At 40.7% G+C, this 20,443-nt stretch overlaps 1 protein-coding gene and 1 long non-coding RNA gene across 17 annotated transcripts in view; one reads left to right on the top strand and one right to left on the bottom strand.

Moving 5' to 3' along the window:
* LOC309655776 overlaps positions 1-12,121 on the top strand; it is a 44,141-nt gene extending 32,020 nt beyond the window's left edge. For all 5 annotated transcript variants that reach the window (XR_014260978.1, XR_014260979.1, XR_014260980.1 and 2 more), the window contains one exon: positions 10,208-12,121. This is a non-coding gene — a long non-coding RNA (uncharacterized lncRNA). The remainder of the gene's footprint in view (positions 1-10,207) is intronic.
* STON2 (stonin 2) overlaps positions 1,527-20,443 on the bottom strand; it is a 154,645-nt gene continuing 135,728 nt past the window's right edge. For 11 of the 12 annotated variants that reach the window (XM_082451232.1, XM_082451236.1, XM_082451240.1 and 8 more), the window contains 3 exons: positions 15,756-17,594; positions 10,146-10,348; positions 1,527-8,512 (listed from right to left, as the gene is read on the bottom strand). In XM_082451232.1, coding sequence (XP_082307358.1) covers positions 8,429-8,512; positions 10,146-10,348; positions 15,756-17,594 — 2,126 coding nt within the window. In that variant the 3' untranslated portion in view covers positions 1,527-8,428. Of the gene's footprint in view, positions 8,513-10,145; positions 10,349-14,300; positions 14,719-15,755; positions 17,595-20,443 lie in introns of those variants that run through there. The other variant, XR_014260957.1, reaches the window with a different exon arrangement.

The raw sequence follows: 20,443 nt of genomic DNA, 5'->3' as shown, positions 1-20,443 counted from the left end.
CCTTGCAGAATGGAGAGAGGGGGCTGCTTTCATTAAATAAGATAATGCATCTAAAATACTTACTGCAGGTCACTGCACCAGTGTATAAGCACTAGGTAAGTGTTAGGTCATATTATTATGCTTTGGGAATACAGAAAGCTGCCCAGTGTGGAGGAATACAGAGGAGGCAGTCAGAGGTGATCAGAGAGGAGCTGGGGGGAGTTTAGAATAAGAGCTGACAAATGACACTGAGGACATTTCAATCCTCATCCTCACTTCCCCTCATTCTCAACTCCCCTTCCCCCAAATCCGGAGGAACATTAGGGAGCATACTTAGCTTCAGACAGTTACTTGAGTAGTTATTCCACTTGGATATTAAAAGGAAAGGGGGACCTTAGAGGCTAAAACCTTGTGATAATGTGGGACCTAGACAATTAGGTCTCAAAACTTGTTCAAGAGGACTCTGGGCAGATAGGGATGGAAGAATAGGGGGAAGGAGTAGACTATTCTTCAGAATCCACAACTTAAGAAAATTTTATGCTCTTATTTGGCTTTTAACCCTATTGTGCACCTGATTACAGTTACTAGTATCAGTTAATTTTGTACCAACTAGGCTATAAAATTCTGTGTGTTCAGGATAGAGTTCTCTCAACGGCAGGCGGCCACTGAACTGGCCTGAGTTCTCCCCTTGTAGATAACTGCACTTTGCAATGTCTATGGTCTGTCTGAACTAAACAAAACACAAAGCTCTGTTTCTTTCTTGTTTACTCCAAAAAACCTTTGTTTTCCTTGCCTTTAATCTTTTCCCTACACCAAAATACCCTGCACATTGTAGACAGATTAGTCTTTCTAGAATAATGCTTTATTGGCAAGATTCTGAAATGGCTTCATAGGCTTTATTAGATTGAGTCCAAGCTCAACCTGGAGGCCAGCTCTTCCACAGCGTGGCCTCACTTGTCACTCTTACCTCTTGATGTGCATGAACCCCTCACCCAGGTCAGGCTCACCTGCTAATCCAACCACTTTTACACCTGCCTCTTCCCAACCCTAAACTCCCTTCCTCTTGCCACTGAGCTAAATTTTATCCCCACCTCCAGATCTCACTGAAAAACCATCTTTCTTGTGAAAATCTCCCAAGTATTCTAGTCCATATTGATTTTTTTTCGGTGTGTATGTTGACATTGGTCACTTGGATTCATCAATCAGTTGAACAGTTATTTGTTGAGTGCTGACAGTATGCCAAGAATGTAACGCAAATACTTCGTTACTGATTATGTGCTCTTTTACATTTCTAACTTACTTATGTGTGTATGTACTTATTGCCAAAAACAAACCACCTTAGGAACTGTTTTCTCACAGAATTAGACACAAAATATCAATGCAATAAATATATCTTGAATTGACTAAAGTATGTTCATAAGCTTAACTAGGATACAGGTCACTTGTTAACTTGTCAGCTATGATCACTAACCATATTAACAGGGTGATGAATCTTCTTAAATATTTTTTATTATGCTTGACCTCATTAAATCTTGCATAGTGACAGATTTTGTTTAAAAATTTTTATTAACAGCTCTTTCTCCTAGCTCAAAAAGGGTATTACAGGTGATAATCAGCAGAACAATTAAAAACAAAACCTCACCTCTATAGAGTTAGCCAGTGTGTAGACTTTATTACATAGGCACATTTTTTTAAAGCAAGCTGTTTTTACATAAAATAAATCACATAGTACAAGAAGTTACACTGAATGAGGATAGATGATGAAGGAAGGAAAAGCCAAGCCTTGGATCAGCTGAATCATTCACTGGATCTTGGGTCCCTTCCATCCTGACACGTTGAAATGCTCTATGAGCGTTACAAAAATGGAGAGTGAGGAGCGGGTGCTCTTTTAGCACTCCCTGGCTTAAAACACTGACTGATTCTGTCTCACTTCTTGAATATGGTAAACTTTCTCCAGGTTCTGTTGGCAGGTTGACACAAAGGTTAAATGCATGCTGACTTAGGGTCAGAGGAGTTCATATTCTTCCCTCTGTCACCCCAGTACTTCAAAACCCTTAAGATGCTTTGGTGCGACAGGTTGCTGTCAGGATCTGATTGCACATCTGCTTTCCCAGAACTGCTCCCATTGGAAACCACGTGTGGGTGCTGACCCTGAAGCACACAGAGGCAAAACAGCGGTGCTTACGGCTTCAGTCACAGTGCGGCTAGATGGTGTCCACAGCCAGCACTGAGGGTTTGATCTGAGGCAGAAGATGGGACTGAACAGGAAGAGGATGCTAGAATTCCTTTACTTTGTCCGGCTGGAATTGAGCCATTATATTTGACCAACTCTTAGTACAGGAAACTAAAATCATACTCACACATACCACAAAAGAGATGCTATTTTGTAGCTTGTACACGTTTTTAAAAAATAATTACATTTGCATGTTACTAAGAGACTGTGAGGATAGGGAGGACCGACCCTTTCATCTCGTTTTGCCATAACTGTGTTACAGATAGTCCCAGAATGTTTACTGAGTGTTTTTTCCTCCCTCGATTCCTGCAGTCTTTTGTATAAAAGGATATATCTGTAAATCGTTGATCATCCTGACATAGCCCCTTGGAGGGTTAGACCGACTTCTACTTCAGGTAGTACCCAAATCCTATCAATCAGTTCCTCTTCACCTTCACACCACTGTTGTGCTGGGTGATGCCAGAGGACCTTCCAGAGCAGTGTTCTAGCTGATCTTCACCGTCCTTTTGATCCTCCATGTTTATCTGTGTTTTGAAGGCAACTACAAAATAGAGGACTGCAGGGTTGTCTGGGCAGATGGTAAAGGATAGAGACATTAAAAGAGAAAAGATGGGCCAGCTGCTTTTCCCAGTATTCAAATTTTAAACTTCTTGGTTCTTAAGATTATATGAAGAGTCCTATTGACATGAAGTATCACTGACAGTGGCACCAAAGATAGTTCGTAAAATAATCCGTAACACTCGAGCTGGAAAGGATCTGAGGGAACGGTTAGTCCAGCGTCCTCACTTTTTTAGCTGAGGTTTCTGAAGCCCAACTGGGAAAATTGCAAGTGACTTAACATGATGATTGTCTTCATGACTGTGTCCTTTAAAGATTCATAGAAACCCCAATTCTCCCTTGATAAAGGGCATGCCCACCAATGTCTTTACATCAACAGTCCTCAGTGTCCTTGTGTTTGGCCTTAGCTCCCTTTAGGGAAGCCGGTTACTGGGACAGCACCTTGACCAAATACTTGTTGAACTGAATTAATTCTGTTGTTTATCCCTGCTAGGCAATCTTTTATTATTCCTGGGGCTCCTTACATTTAAGGGATGGCCTCTAGTTCAAGTATTTTGAGGTTTGGTGGCCAGTGCTCTATTTGTCATTTCTCCATACTTTATTTTTTCATATTGCAATTCTGTTTTTTGATTCTGTTCTTTTATAGCTTTTCATTACATGCAGTTATTATTTGCCTCTCTCCAGGCACTACCAAACACATTGCTATGGATAGTTTGTTTCCGCCTTTACAGGCCTGGAATTGCAAATTCAGAGATAGATACTTTTCTTTTTTTCCCCAATTGTTAAAAGGACTAGACTCTCAATTCAGATTTGCTAAGGCACAGTATAAGAAATGTAAAAATTCCATATTCCTACTTTAGTTAATACATGGGAAAATACTACTGACACACATTTATTTTCTACATTTATATCTCTTTCACTTTTAATTCCTTAAATACATAAATATGAGTCACAATATCCAAAGCAAATTTCACTTAAAAAGAACATAATTAAGAAATGGTAGAGAGATGGTGACTTGTAGGGAATTGGCACTTAGACATTGGTAATGACAATATGTTTAGAAGTTGGTGAAAATGCTATGACTAATTTTATATAAGAGCTGTCATGTTTTGAATGACACTTGTTAGTGAAATGTTAAGAGATAATTCCTTTACTAGATAATATTTTTTGTGGATTTAGCTTTTTGGTCAGCTTTGTTTGAATTTCCTGTTGCATTCTTAACATGACCTAAACTCTAGATATGCTAGAATTAACTTATAATCATCATTCGTAGAAGAGTTAAAGTTACCATTCCCACCTGGGAAAAATTTTTAAAGTAGGCTAAATGGCAGTGCTTCCTAGTCAAATCAACTTAATGTTTTAAAGATTTTTAAGAAAAATTTCAGATCATTCTCTATTTTCCCACCACGAAACTTATTATGAGATTTAAAGCAGCTCTGAAATCATGATGTCACTTCACACGTTTCAGCCTTACTACCCCAGGCCTCCATCTTTCTTACTATGGTAACAAAATAAATACGCAGTAACATTGGTCAGTGGTTAATGTTGGGGAAAACAAAGACCTAGCACACCAAGACTGTCCATGTACTCTATTAAATGCTTTCTTCTCTCTCTCACCATTCGAATGGGCAAGGCTTAGGCTCACAGAGCTGTCTGACTTGCAAGAACAAAACTGAATCAATAATCTGGACTATGACAGCATCTGTGCTACTGTTATCTTTGGGCACAAAAATGTTTTTCAATATGAATAAGATATACTGTAGTTTAAGTTCAGCTGCACATTAAGTGCTTAAGTGCTGGCAGTTATCACTAGTTGACAGTGGAGGCAAGGAAAGAAAAATTATTTAAGTTCTCCAGGAAATAAAAGCATGCATGTGTGCTTTAATGTGTTTGATGATAAGTAAGGGTTAGGTAGTCTTAGAGTCTAAGCGTCAGTATTCATTCAGCAAACATTTATTGAATACCTAATTTTCCTTTATTTCATTAATATCTGTTTGTCCTATCAGCACAGGATTTAAGGTAGCTGAAACTTATTATATTCCAAACTTGGTGGAAGGTACTAGAAACAAAGAATAAGAGGCATTTCTTGCCTCCATGGATCACATTTCTTGGGACTACGAATTTCCCAATATGAGAGCTCCTGCCCTCATCTACAGGATTTGAAAGGAAATTACTCTAATTTCAAATAAGAAATATTTTACATTAAAAAAATGTTCTTGGGGATTCCCTGGCAGTCCAGTGGTTAGAACTCGGCGCTTTCAATGCAGTCGCCTGGGTTCAATCCCTGGTCAGGGAACTAAGATCCCGCAAGCCGTGCAGCACAGCCAAAAAGAAAAAAAATGTTCTCAAGGGTTATGAGCTCTGCCAATAATGCAGGAAGGTTGGGGTGGGGGAGGTGGCGGGGGAGAACAAAATAGAAGAGAAAAAAAACTATCCAGATTATATTTCATATAAGTAAAATACACAATTTTCATAAGGCATAACTAGTAGTACGTTTACAAGAGTGGCAAAGGGAGTTTAATGGTGCACCCACAAAGTACCTCATAGTCTTGTTTGATATATCATAATGAGTACATCTCTTATCCTCCTTTACTATAAAGTCAAAAAAGGGAGTCACCAGTCTCAAAAAAATAAAGCGCAGCTCTTAATATCATGGGACATCTAATTTATATTCTAATAGTAAGACTATGTATTGGTAAAATGAATTCACTTCTAATATTTTCACATTACTGATAATGTAGACAAGGATTACTGGTGGCCACAAATAATTTGTGGCCACACACACAAAATCCAAGTCCACGGTGGCAAACTTAGAATCTGCATATCAAAAAGGTATTTGCCCAACAATGTTTTCTATGTAGGCTATTAACAAAATAACTACATAGAAACTACATCTAAAAATATATAGTATTATATTTTCCAACCCCCTAAATGCTACCCATAATCAATTTCCAAAAAACAGTAGAGAGAAAACAAATCTGATGAAATCAAGGTGGAAGGTGTTTAAAAATGAATGATAATCTGATTGCTGAATGTAGATAGCATGGAAGGGATTTTCCCATCCCTTGGTTTAAAAAAAAATGTCCAGGTGAAAGTACAAAGGCAATGAGAATTAACCAACAGGAAAAAAGGGTCCAACCACCGATACACATGTGATGCTCGCAGGTGAAGCAGAGATCTTGAGAGGGTGCACGGGTGCTAACCTTGGGTAAAGAAGGTGCTAGAATGACCTTCACCTTGCCAACTCTTGAACCCATTTCAATGTCTCTATAAGGAATCTCACGTGCTTTTAGCACAACAGGGGAAGGGCTATGCCTTGGAGTCCTCACTTGACAAAGACCTCTAGGGGACTCCACTGTATTTCAAAGAGCATGAAAAACCACTTATCAAACTAAAAACAAACAAGAGAGTCCTAATACTGTTGAAACTAAACCTATATGTAGAAGGGATCTTGTTAAGAATCTAGCCCAAATCCAATCTAAGAGTCCCTCTCATAGCATTTAGGATGGGTTATTTTAGCCTTCGTGCATTTGCAGCAACTGGAAGTTTTACTGTTTGAGTGCATTCCTCTTTAGAACAACTCTTATTACAAAGTTCTTTCTTATATTGAAGCAAACATCTATAAAGCTCCTCTTTTTGCCCTTTGAAGCAACACAGGAAAAGTCCAATTCCTCTCCCCTTATATAGCTCAACAGAGATTTCAAGTCAGCTATTATATCATTCCCTCTTTTTCCCTTTCCAGCTATACCTTCTGTTCTTCAGGGGAACTATTCCCCTATTCCGTGTATAATCACACTCTCCACAACCCTGGCCACTTGACTGGACACAATCAATTTATTAACATCTCTCTTAAAATGTGGTTCCCAGAATTGAACCCAGCCCTCCATCCAGATGTGGACTGACCAGTGCAGCATGCAGGGCTCCCTAGACTTCTGTTACCACAGGCTGAATGCATTAGTTTTGTGAATAGCTACGATATACTCCCGATTCAAAACTGAGCTCACATTTCCCTAAGAAAACATTTTATACAAAAACTGCTGTGAAACCAGGACTTCCCAACACCCTTCCCATTAACACACACAGGTAAACACACACATCCATACACACATAGGTACCCCATTTTGTACTTAGTGGGTTGCATTTAAGAAACTCAGAATATAGAGTTTCTCATTAATGCCTATTTAATTTCATCCTTTTAGTTTCAGTCTTATGTTCAGGTATTTCAAAAAATTACAATGATTTCTATATCCTAATGTCAATACATAGTTAGAATTCAGTGAATATTCACGGAATGAACTAATCCCAAATCTGCCAGTCAACAGACTAGTTATATGTCTATTTCTGTGTCATCTACAAATCGGATAACCCTTACTCTTTTCTTCACGGGAGAAACAGGAAGGCAGGTAAAAGCTGCCTTTAAATTGTTGAGCTCGTATCCCCTTTGGGATTCAGAGGTACAGAATGTGAGCTGGAACAGATGAAGATAAAGAATATTGAGTGTCCTAGATTCTTGGAATCAGGATTTAATGTTCCCAACATTAGAAAAATATGGCTTTCCCTCATCTCTACCCTAGAGTCTTCTGCCTTTTAGATCTATTACAATACTGTGATTATCAAACTCTGAATTTTTAGGAAAAGCTCATACAAGCTCAGTTTTGAAACAGCTTTTAAAATGATCTTTTCAACTTCTATTTCCTGTAAAGTTTGAGTTAAAGAGACACGCAGCTGTCTATTGGCTATGAGGTATAAAAAGAGTTCCCAAATGCCCCTGACAAATGCCTGAGATATATGTATCCATCTGTTTCAGGAAGCAGAAATGGCCTATATTTTTCAGTGTGAATTTGGAAATTCACTGAGATTTAAGCTGTCTCCTGAATTGAATATAATCTTACAATGAATGTTCTTTTTCCCCAGAATGAAGAAAAGTAAGCTCAATTTTGCTTTCCCTTCAATAGCCACTCTTCGCAGAATGTGGGGCTAATCACAGAATTTAAAAGTGTCCTCTTGTGCCTTTTTTCCATTGTCTATTGTGACTCAGGGTGATGAACCCTGGGACTGATGCCTTAGAAAGATGGAAAAAGTGTTTCAATCAACACTGTCTAGAACCAGGAGGGAAACATCTCAAAAACTTCTGTTGCATAGTGTTAACATTTGAAGAATGGAGACACCTATGAAAGGTCTAGCAGACCCAAAGAGGAAATCGGTTTTGTACCTTTTCTCAACTTTTTCTAAGGGGAGTGACAGAGACGGAGTCTTAGTTAATTAACTTCTCAAGATTGTTTTCCAGAAACTGATGTAAGTGACAGATGCACATCGGAAGGAAATTGCGCCAACAATGATGTTGGGAGTTTCTTTTCCTGACTTTATCAGTCACAAACCATACCCAAGTGCTGTGAGATAAGCAGAGGGGAGAGGAGGCTTAATTATACAGTAAGCTCCAAAGAGTCAGGTGACCCAGGTGCTTCAGGCATGATCAGAGCCTCTCCAAAGCAAGCACCTTAGGGCTTCCTGTTAGAATACAGGTAACTACCAACAGGGAGGTCCAATACACTGTTCCCAACATGGAGTAGCCATGATAGGCAGTGCCTTGAACTTCAGCTATTCAGGAAGACATCCTGTCGTGATGCTTAGGTCAGGGCCCCCTGCAGTAGGGCTTCGTCACTGGACCCCACACTCCTTGGGATTTTCCATTTCATCTCCTTCAAAGTCTGGCTTCAAACTCTTTTTTTGCTCAATTTCCACCTGTCAAGAATAGAAGTTGGAGAGAAATATCAGAAGAAATATCAGGAAAACATCCCAACAAATAAATAAACAAAAAGAGAAAACCTCACTAGGTTCTTTGAGAGTCCTTGTAACTTGGTTAATATTCTGGGCTTTAGTCACACCAAGCTACTGGCCATGTGTATATTATGGCTCTGTCTTTGCACATGCCCTTTGCTTGGTCTGGAATTCCTCTCCCTCTCCGTCCATCTGGAAAATTCTTATTCTTTGCCTTACACAGCTACTCAAAGGTCACCTCTTCTGTGAAGCTATTCTTGACTCACCAGGTAGAGTCAGGTGCTCCCCTGTGTATATTCCCACTACACCCTGTACCCACTAGACCACAGACTCCGTAGGACAGGGCAGGCCCTTGTTCACTATTGTACCCCAATAATACGGGCATACAGCAGGCAATCACGAAGGTTTATCAAATGAATGAATGCCTCTGCAGCTGGCTGTTTATACTCTCCATTATCTTATCCCTTTAAAAAGTCTCCAAATGGATAAGTATTGTAGTGTTTACGGTTCTGCCTATATCTTTTGGAAAATACTGTAGCTGTAACTGTAAAGAGATTAATAAATTAATCTTGCCTTGAGAGTGATATACCTCATCTGAAGCCTTTGATAAATCAGGCAGGGAATCCTTTGAGCTGAAGGAGTTTCATAATTAAAGCCGCTCTTCTCAATACCACTTGGATATTTATGATGAGGGAGACAATTCAAGACAGAACAGTTGACTAGGGTCATGTTTGACGAAAGTGCTGGGTTTTTTCCTGGCCACAAGATGGAGTATTTGTTCTTTTTGGTAGTTTAATGTTTTAAATCACACAAGTAAGGAAATATTTAAAGAACAATTAAATGATCGTATAAATCTAAGGATGTTCCTACAAATAGAAAATTATTAAACCACTTTGCCAAATCCTTCTTCAGTAACCCCCGGTTTTCTGTCTTTGGCATATAATCTCCTCCTATTGAATTTCTAACTACTCAGGATATAATCACTATTTATGTCGGAAATCTCCAACTTCATTTCCTCCTTCACAGCCCTGATCCCGTTACTATTATAGAAGCTTGCCTGGCTTTTGAGTTTGTCCAGTTATAGCCCAGTGACCAGGTTGTATGACTTGGTATATGTCATACTTCACTATGACATACTGTCATACTGTCATACATACTGTCATACTTCACTATGTAAACTTCATTCAGATCCACTTCATCAACACCTGTAGCTGAAATATATGCTTTGGGTTAGCATTTTCCTGACCCTCCCTCCACTTCCAAACTCACTCCCCTGCACATAAATTATATGACAAATGAGTAATAATAATCCCATTACCCCATTACTCTGTTGTTGTTGTTCATGATGACTGAAAGACATTATATACTCCTCCTTCATCAGCCTGTACTTCTCTTTCCAACCTTTCTCTTGCCTGCTAGAGAGATTATTCATTTAACTCAGAGCAGACTCGACCACAGCTATGCATGGTAAACCGCCTGCAAGGTGGTAGAACACCCTGCACCCTGGGCAGGCACTGCTAAAAGGAATGAGAAGGGGGAGGGCATGGGGGTGAACAGACAGACTTGGAAACATTAGCCAGATGCCTCCCGAGGCTACCTTGTAGCTGTAGTGTGCAGAGTAATTGACCCACTTCCTGACGTCCGTCTTGTCTTCCACAGAGATGGACCTTACGGCAGCTCTGGAGGCAGAAGTTGTAGGCATGCTGAACTCGACGTTTACGTGATTGGCAAATCTGGAAGGCACTTCCCGGTCAGAGCCAAGTTCAAGATGGCAGAAGAAACAGTGTGGGTGACCAGAAGCTATGAAAGAAAGACAAAGAATCTAGGGTTCAGCTTCTTTGGGGAGGAAGTGGAAGAGCCTCAATAACAAACAAAAGGAGGCCTGGCAGTCTTTAAGAGCATCCAACTCTGAGCAGAGGATTTGCCTTGGCAGAAGTCACTGCATGTGCTTCAGACCCTTTGACATAACACTATCTGACTACGGTAGCCTGGTATCCTAGCAATAAAACCCATGACCTGAGAAATGGAGTGCATTCTGCCTGCTCAGGTCAGAGTGCTATGTGAACACAGGGTAAATACTGTGAAATAGAGGTTGTAGATTGGCAGAAAGGAATAAAAGAGATCAGCACTTCGCACCTAATAAAACATCGAAGACAGCCACCTGGAGCAAGATCATCAATTTCCTTTGGAAGATGAATTTTCTTAATAGCATTTTATATTTTTTAAAAAATGCTTTTGGCATGTTTTTTGGGTGAACGGCATATAAAAATGACAGAGCCCTTAGAAACAGCACATATGCTTTAGGGAAGCATGTGGAACGCTGGAGAGAACACAGACTAATAGGATACCTGGGTTTGACCTGCAGCTCTCCTAAGTGCAGAGATCCCACACCCAAGTCCTTTTTGTTCTCTCCAGGCCTCAGTTCCTCACGTGTGAAGTGGGGAGTTGGGGTGGGGGGTGGAAAAGGGTGGGCTGGGTAATGCCAGGCATCGTCCCTTACCGCTATTTAACTCTATAAATCTATGGCTAGTTCTACTGTATTTGGAAGGCAAACTTATGGTTTGATTTTCATTTGAGGATTGTTATTAGATTATTTGAGGGAAAAGAGTCAGAACTTAGTCCTGTGACGATCACCATTGCAACATCGTCGTCGTTCGTCAGATGTAACAGGAAACGTTTGTTGATAACTCTGAGCCAAGTACTGTGCTAAGTGCTTTATGCGGATTCTCTCACTGCGTCTTCATACAGTCCCTTGAGGTCATAATTATTACGTTGCACAAATGAGGAAACTACGGCTTCGGGAGGTAAGGTCAGCTGCCCAGGGTCATAGCTAGGAAGTGGCAGAGCCAAGAACTGGACCCAGCAGTCTGACTCCTAGATGTTCTTAACCCGTTTGTCTGAGTCATAACCACACAGTCCTCAAACCTCAAGACAGGTTTGCAGGGTGACAGGGGTGGAGAAAAAGGAAGCTGTAAGAAACCCCATAAAGCAACTCACTGTGGATAAACCCTGTGACTCTGACTTCATTATGTAACTGAAACAGCCCTTAGCTATCTGAGTTTCCCCAAATAAACAGTTCCAATTTCCTTTATTGGTCTGGGCAGGACTTTTTAATCTCAGAGTGTGAGGACATACACACCCGCTCTCCAAGGAAAACATAACAGAGTGAAGTATTTGTTTTGCTCTGTTTCACAAATGTAACATATTTCAATGGGTCTTTATAAAGAGTAATACTTTGGAAAATTAATTGAAAAAATTGCAGTTTTTTAGGAAAGGAATTTAAGATATATGTAGTAGTAAAAATTACATTATTTGAAAATGAATCCATTCAATTTTTTTATATTGTGTACCACAGATGTAATTATATAGCTGTCACTTCCTGAACACTTATTACAGGCCAGAGACTGTGCTAAACACTTAAAAACATTACTAATTCCATTCTTAATGAGCTAGGTGTTAATAACCCTATTTTATAAAAGAGGAAACTTGAGATTTCTCTGAAAGGTTTAAGTAAATTGCCTGAGGTCACACAGCCATTAACTTGTAGTACTGGGAATAAAACTCATTATCTAACTGACTCCAAATTATGTCCTACACTCCTCTCAATATATTGCTATATATTTAGATCATTACAAAGTATTTAGAGGAGTTTCTTAACTTAATTCAATAGCAACCTGAACAACAGTTTTATCTAATTACCCTTATTTACACATTGTTGGAACACTGAAAATCATAACTTTCCACAAAACTGACCCCCCTCTTCTCACCCCACCAAAGCGTATTCACAGCAAAGTCTATGAAAGCAACATTCTCGCTTGAGTTCTAGCATCAGCTAATGGATGTGTAGGGCTAGTGGACAGATAGGGAAGTACAATTTTGAAAGCTAGTATAATTTAATTCATGTTAATGAACTAATGAGCTCACACATTATGTCATCTCCCTTGATGAAGCTGAGAAAATTGAATATTAAAATTCAGATTTCTATTTTCCATAAAAGGGGAATCATACTGGAATTGTTTTCTCTTCACCTGATCTAATGAGAACTGGAATTCCAGCAAAGAAAGCTACCTATGCAGAACAGAATGTTTTGTTTCCTGGCAGACAATCTGGGAAAGCACAGAAACTTGTTCTGGTGCCTTCTAGGATTAAAGGAAAGCTCTTGGGATTAGGACGGGAGGGGTCCTGGGAGAGCACAGATAGAGGGACCCTGCCGGTGGGAGCCATGTTGGAATCCAATGGCAGCTTGTTAGCCTTTTGATGGCTTGATTGGGATAAGCCTGCTGTGGCTGCAGCCTTGAGGTGCCGACAAAGCCCGGGATGCCAGCCTGCTGGCTCACGCTGCCCTGCAGTCCGACCATCCTACCTATTGGGGCTAGGGGTGCAGGGCCACTGCAGGCGGGAGCAGACGTGCAGAGGTTCAGTCCTCTTTCACAGTAAATAGAGGTGTGAGGATTGTGAAAAATGGCCTATAAAAGGCACCTTCCCAAAGCTATCTCAAGACTAAGAAGAGCTCAGAAAAGGGACAGTTACTAACAGATCATCGTCAATTCTCTGGCTTCATGGATGGAGAGGGCAGGGGCTGGGCACAGAGAATACCAGCAATGGTAAGAACTCGCATTCTGACTGGAAGTCAGATCCTGTACATCTCAAGTTTCCAGAAAAGGGTGCTATTAATTTCCTGAACTGATACAGAAGTATACCATTGGCCAGAAGTAGAATAAGAAGCTCTTGGGGGGATTTCATGTCTAAAAATATACAACCATGACAGCAAAAGCAGTAATTGAGTGGGGGGGTAGGTTTAAGTGAGAAATATCCCCAAATATCCTTATGCTGTCCTGTATTTTAAAAATCATTCACAAATAAGGTTCCAGTAATCTAGAAATATGTATGTAGTATATAGGCTGCATTTACTTGGCCTTGAGCCTACTTAACACTACCCCGCTGGGAAGCATTCAGGGAAGTGGTTGCTGAGGACTATTTACTCCATGCCTTGCATCTGCTCCCTTTTTATTCTGGTAACAATCTTTTTTTTTTTTTTTTCTTTTTTCTTCCTCTTTGAGAAATACTCTTCCCCAGCACTGCATGTCATCTTGGTGGTCATGTCAGTCAAAATGCCCTGTCCTCCCTTTTACTCTTGGGAAGTGGCATAAGGACAGAAAATGGCCTGTGATGGTTTGTCCCAAAGGCTGCAGCCTGAGGAGACATCCACAGTTCCTGCTATCAAGAGCTATCCTTTCTGAAGCCTGCTTGCTCCTTCAGTTCTAGGAGCTACCTATATCTTTCCAACAATTTATTTCTTTTCGCTAAAAGAAGCCAGTCAGTCTTTGCTGCTTATAAAGCCCCTCACATGGTACTTTTAAATATTTGAGAGAAAGAATTTTGAAACAAATTAGGTATGTGTGTACACACTGAGAAAACTGCAAATCTCTGTTCTCATAGTGGAAGTAACTTTGAGTTTGTGTCTGCTTTGTGTCATCTACTAAGAGGCAGCTGTGGTATGGAGAAAAAAGACCCCTGGATGTGATGAGTCACGTCACTCCCAGTCCTTAATTTTCTCATCTGTGGAATGAAGAGGTTTGACTAAGTTATCCCCAAGGTCATTTCCAGCTCAAAAATCCAATTATTCCATAATGAAGTGATCTGAATACATGCTTAGTAAATTGCAGAGCTAAAAATTCCAGTAAGCATAAACCTGAGGTCTTTTCTCACGTCAAGCCTCTAGCGGGTTAAACAGTAATTTTCTCCCTGTTACCTCAGTTCTCTTCTCAAGGGCATCCATGCCAAAGGAGAATCGAGGGTTTCTCCTTTCTACCATCAATTCACATCGGCCTCACGGCTGAGGCAGAAATCACAGTGCTATCACCAGGAGAATACAGTGCTGATTTCAGGGAAATGAATAAGCAAGCTCAGAGAGGAAGACTTTATGTTAAAAATTCTGTCAGTTTAGAAATAGGGGGTGGCAAATCCAGCCTCAAACACAGAGGTCCAATTGTCTCTTCAGTTTGCACTGCTACACCCAGTGTCTGACAAGAAAGCCCTGGTGTGTGTCCACTGCCTGGCCTGCCGGGGGAGTTGGCCAGATCGTATTGCTTCTTGGCTTCACGTTGTTTTACATTTAGGGTAACACAGCCGCTCCACGCTCAGAACAGGAAATGAAGACTCCAAACATACTGTTAGGATTTAATAGTGAGAATGGAAAAAAGAATATCTGCATAAGAGAAAGACTTTAACCAACAGTTTTTCCAAACCTCTCTTTCTTTTCTTTTTTTTTCCTTCTGGCCCAAATACCCACTTTTTTAACAGATGAGCAAAGTTTATTATAAACAAGAAGGAAAATGATTTAAAGGGTCACAGGATCATGGGCTTATTGCCTGCCACTGGGGTCACCCAGACTTACTCTAAGAAATAAAGCTATTAGAGCTGGTTTGATTACTCCTTAGTTTTGTCATTTCACCAAATCTCACTGGACCCATGAGGAAAGTCATTGCCTTCGGGCCCACTCAAGCACAGAAGCACCCCTGCTAGCTGTGAGCAGGCCAGCTAGGGCTGGTAAACTGTCTCCTTTGTTTAAATTAAACATCCCTTCCCTTACTTTTTGTCCTTTTGGATTTCAGTCCTTTTGGACCTTCATGTCCTGGCTGCATCTTCAGTCTGATCAGAGGCCCCTTCCCCATCTCCAGATCCTGGCTCTGAACCTGGAATGTTATGACTGACAGGCCTTGCATAGGGTGACTGGAATCATAAATCTAACTCTTGGCCTGTACTGTACACATGATTGGCCATAAACTGGCTCTTTTACCTATACTTGGGGCACAGACGTCTCTTCAAAACCCGGAAGCCTTCTAGGATCTGGAAAAGTATAGCTTCCAACACCAGAGAAAACTTTAAAGAGTCAGAAAATAATACAGAATCATAAGCTTCCTTGGAAGTCTGCTTAGCAGCCCAGCTGAGAAGAATGCATAGTTCTATGGAAGAAGTGTGATAGTAAGAGAGTAGAAAGATGGAGTGAACTGGGTCATACATGTTTGTTAAGTACTTTGCTCAAATATTTTTGCTTTTCTGGTCCCCCATTCCCCCATCCCTCCCCATCATCATTCCTATCACATAACAAAAACCAGCACTTCATAGGGAAAGAGAATGTGGAACTTTGATCCCAGCTCTTTCACAACCATGTGGCGGTTTTCACAGAAGAGAAAGCTCTGCCTACCTGCGTTTTTGTCAGGCAGTCGGTTTATCCTCCACACAATGGAGTTGAAGGCATGCTCATACTTCGCAGTCCCCAGAGTTACTCTCATGACAGGCTCGGAGCCAGACAAGCTACTTGAGCCAAAACTTGCCCCCCGGTTCACTTTGGCTTTCAAAGACTTTTCCCCCAGGACACTTTCCCTGCGCAAGTTTTTCACCCACTCACTGGGCACAGGGTAGCGAACCATCACATTCTCACAGGGAACCTGAGTGAGAGGATCACAGTTAGAGGAGAAGCCAGATGACATCCTCAGCCAGCTCTGCACCTCCACCTCTGCCCCGCTGATGCTTGCCACAGTCCTGAGTGTGAAAGGCAAGGTCTTCTCGGCAAATACTGTCCTAAACCGCATTAGCTCAAGTCGGCAGGCGTCCAAAGGGTTGAACAGAATAACCCGTGAGCTGTTGAATACACCCTCATCCACACACCTGTGAAAATGGCACTCGTGGAGCTTGATCCACTTTGTGGTGGTGGTGGGCATGATGTCTTGCCGGGAAACGATTTCGTTCCCTTTGACGAGGACGTCATTGAGACCCAACCGGCACTCGGCAAGGCCAGAGAGGAAACTCAGGATGTGGACCCGTGTCAAGACACGGTGCTGGAGAATCTGGTTGTCTCCTTTGCTCACAAGGCCAGAGAATTCATCTCGGACATCCACTACAATCTCCTCTTCAAGGTAGTTCAAGCCAACTGTGCACAAGTCCATTGACAACACCGGCAGGTCCATGAGACGGTCCTGAACTGCACGGATGAAGCTCAGGAAGTCATCGTAATTGGTGGTGCCCAGCTTAATCACTTGTTCCCTCTCGGCCACGTGGGCCACGGCAGGTTTAGGCTGGTATTTCTTCTTCTCCTTGTAGGTGACGCGGTCTATCCGCAAGCTGTGGATCCTGCCGTTCTCATCATAGTTTTGGAGCCGGGGCTCTGAAATCTCATGGCAGATCTCCAGCTTGAACTCACGGAATGGCTTTTCTAAGCCCTTCTCATAATACAGCTGCAGATACCCGCTGTCTGTCAGTTTGATGTAGATGGGTCCCCAGTGCCTAGAGGACATGATGTTTTTCTTCTCAGGGATCCTAAGCATCATGGGCCACCCATCCCTGGGCTGGGCCGGTGCGGAACCTGGTGGGTGGTCATCTAGCTCAATCCAGGCTATTGGGTCATCATCAGGGAGGGTCGTACTCCCTAAGTGATCGGGATCCCCAATTTGGAGTCGTTTGAGTTTTTCAACAGCATCAGAGTGTGACTGGTTTTTGCTTGAATCATCAAAATTGATGGCATCCTTGTAGATGACAATGAGAGAATCTCTTTGGCTTTTGCCTGTGGTACCAGACATGGAATTGTCTTGGGAGCGCCTCTCCCGCTCCTCAAAGAAAGCGCGGAAAGGGTTTATAGGGGAGGGTTGTACATCCTGTAGAGTCTCATTCAGAAAAGGATTGGTTGCCCTCCAAAGAGGAGCCTCAGGCACGGAAGGCGGATGGTTTAAGGAGGAGATGTCCAGCTTCTGAACTTTGGAGAAGTTCATCAAAGTGCTCTTGGGACGTTCCCTCTTCTTAAATGACCCAGTTGAGTTATAAGGTGCATCTGGGATCACAGATGCAAGAGGTGGTGTTTTCGGCTTCAGAGGAGAGGTGATTGGTGGCAAAGGGCTGCTGACTTCATTGTCATCAAAAGTGACCCAGCTAGGGAAACGAGCAGAGGTCACTAGAGTGGCGGGGTGTCCGTTCATAGCTGGACTGCTGGCCTGCCAGTTGATGGCCTCCATCTCTACCTCTTCATCTTCCTGAAGAGAGGAAGAATTGTCTAAAAGGAAAAGGAAAACATATGAGGGGCTGCTATTCAGGGCCTCTAGAGGTATAGGAATGAGGGATGACTAGAATTTTATCTGGAATCCAGTAAATTCCAAAGCATTTCATTACTTGTCGTCAAGTGTTTCGTCTGGGCACAGCTCTCACAGTTTTGTAATAAGCACACCAGTTTTGTAATAAGCAGTAAGAATACAAATGTCAATACAGAAGCACTGATAGGACCCAGGTCCCTTGCAATTTAACTCTTATACATTCTCCCTTTATTTTATCAAAGTTTCTGGAATAGATATTTTTTTCTTGACTCTAAAGTATGTATTCTTATATTTTTAAACATTGAAAACTACCTCCTACATAAAATGATAGAAAGCTTATCTCATCGAACAAAACAAGCCATATGCTCTAAGTGATAATATGATTGCAAATAATGTAATCGGAGAGATTTTTACCCAAATGTGGTAAATAAATATTAAAGACAAAATGTTAACATCCTTAATATGAAATAAATTTACACAAGTGAATAACAAAAATACAAAAACTTGAAATACAGGCAAAGGACATATACAGACAACCCAGGAAAGAGAAAGGAAAAATGTCTAATAACCATGTAGAAAATGTTCAGTCTCACAAGTAATAAGAAAAATGTAAATTAAACCCCAAAAATCAGTGAAGATTTTTAAAGTTTTAGTATTCGATGAGGGTAAAGGTGCTATAATATGAACAGTAAATAGACCCTTAATGGGACCATAAGTTGCTACAAACTCTCTGAAAATGGTTTGGCAATTTGTATTAAGAGTCTTACAAATATTCATGAACAATGACTTAGTAATCTCACCCTAAGGAAATAAATCCAAATTAGGAACCAAGTTTTGGGTGAACGTTAAGAAATTGAGGCATACAATGGAATAACACGCAGCCATTAAAATGTTTACAAGTATGTATAACATGAGAAAATGCTCCTGATATTAATCTCTTCTTTTTTCTCTAAAATACTTTTCCATCTTGGGGTTTAATTTATGGGAAAAAATAAAAAGATTATTACAAGTAAAACTCCACCCTAGCAGGGCCTTCAAGGAAGGAGATACAAGAGTTGAGTTTCCATGCAGGGAAGACCCAGACCTTTTCAGTAAAGATACTGTGTATCTGCTGGGGTTATGGGAAGGAGGAGGAAATGAGGCCTTTATAAAGCAAGGAGTGGATTCTGAGGAAGGAATGGCACAGAAAACAAATCTGTATCTGGCATATAGTAAACGCTCAGTGAAGGACTGTTAATTGCATGAGTGAGAAAAGAAACTTTGCTTTGGAGCAGTTCTATTCTCTCTGTCTCTGGAGGAATGTGTATGGGGATCTCTGCCGCCATTCCACCCACTGTTTTTACTGCCAGAAATCTGGAATCAAAGAGAAATGAATACTCAAATGGTTAAGTCAAATAGTTGACTTTTCTTACCATCCTGCTAAATCTTCACAAATATCATATCCAACCACACCAAATCAGCAATGTCACATAGAATTTAACATGTAATTACACATGGATGGGATGGCCGCCTCTCATCTGTCTTTCAAAGCATATTTATTCAAACAAATAGCAATTACCTCTACTGAAAACAGCAGTTTGAAAATATAAGCTAAATACATGAGCGAGCACACATACATACCCACACTCGCCCCAGAAATATAATGAGCAAAAAGTATTTTCTATATATGCGGCATCACAAAAGAATTTCAAAGCGTTTTAAAATTAAAGATGAGACTCTCCTTCAAATTAATCATTAGTCCACTTTTGTAGATGCATAAGTGCTTTATTTTCTAGAAAATGAAGGGAAAAGGGTCAGAAAACAATCCAGGTTTGTAGGACTTATATTTTATTACTACTACAACTGCTGTTGTTGTTGTTGTAATGAAGCCTAAAGGGAACAATGTGGCCCTGAGTAAAATACAATCATTTCCTTGGAACAGTAACTAATCCTCCCTAGAGAACTGGCAAAGGGGTGTATTGCAAAATGCATCACTTTCTAATGAAGCAGCTCTATGGAGCTTTTGTAAGCAGTATTTCCACCCAGACAGTCTGGTATTGACCCACCCCTTGTACTAGGGATATCCTTTTTGCCTTGGAGCTCATTACTACTCCCTAGTTCAAAACGTGCCCTAAGTCCTTTTCCTTTGGAGGGTGGCTTTCTGCCAAAGCTGTTTATTCTTGCTGCTAAAGGATTCTCTTCTGTTGGGAGACTTGTCCCCAAAATAGCACTTCTCATCTTCCTCTCCCAAACCAAAAAAAGGGGGGGAAAAGGCCTTCGTCTCCACTGAAGATAATTTTCTTATAATAAACTTGTTTTTAAGCCAAGTTACTTGAGATCACACCAAGTCCTACACAGCTGTGAAGCATCTGACTCATAATAAAATTTAAATGAAGTATCTTTAAATTTAGGGGGAAATTTTTTTTTTAATGTCTGAAACATTTATATTAACATATTCCCATACATATTTCCATACAAATACAAATATAAGATTTTAAGAAATTTCATGTAATGTCTGAAACATTTATATTAACATATTTCCATACAAATAACCCAATGAAAGTTTAGTATTAGTTGTTTTGTTTGTTTGTTTTTTTATACTGCAGGTTCTTATTAGGCCTCAATTTTATACACATCAGTGTATACATGTCAATCCCAATCGCCAAATTCAGCACACCACCATCCCCACTCCACCGCAGTGGGGGGAAATTTTTTGAATTAAATTAATTTCTAGAGATTCTACATTCTCTTAGACAGCCATCAAAAAGTTTCAAAAGATTGTTATAAAGTCTCTCCTTTGGCATTTTCATCTTCCATGATTACAACCTGTTTT

Source organism: Balaenoptera physalus, assembly GCF_965194825.1.
Source record: "Balaenoptera physalus genome assembly, chromosome: 2".
Taxonomy (NCBI): domain Eukaryota; kingdom Metazoa; phylum Chordata; class Mammalia; order Artiodactyla; family Balaenopteridae; genus Balaenoptera; species Balaenoptera physalus.
Note: the sequence above shows the minus strand (reverse complement) of the source record. Positions and strands in the feature narration are given on the sequence as shown.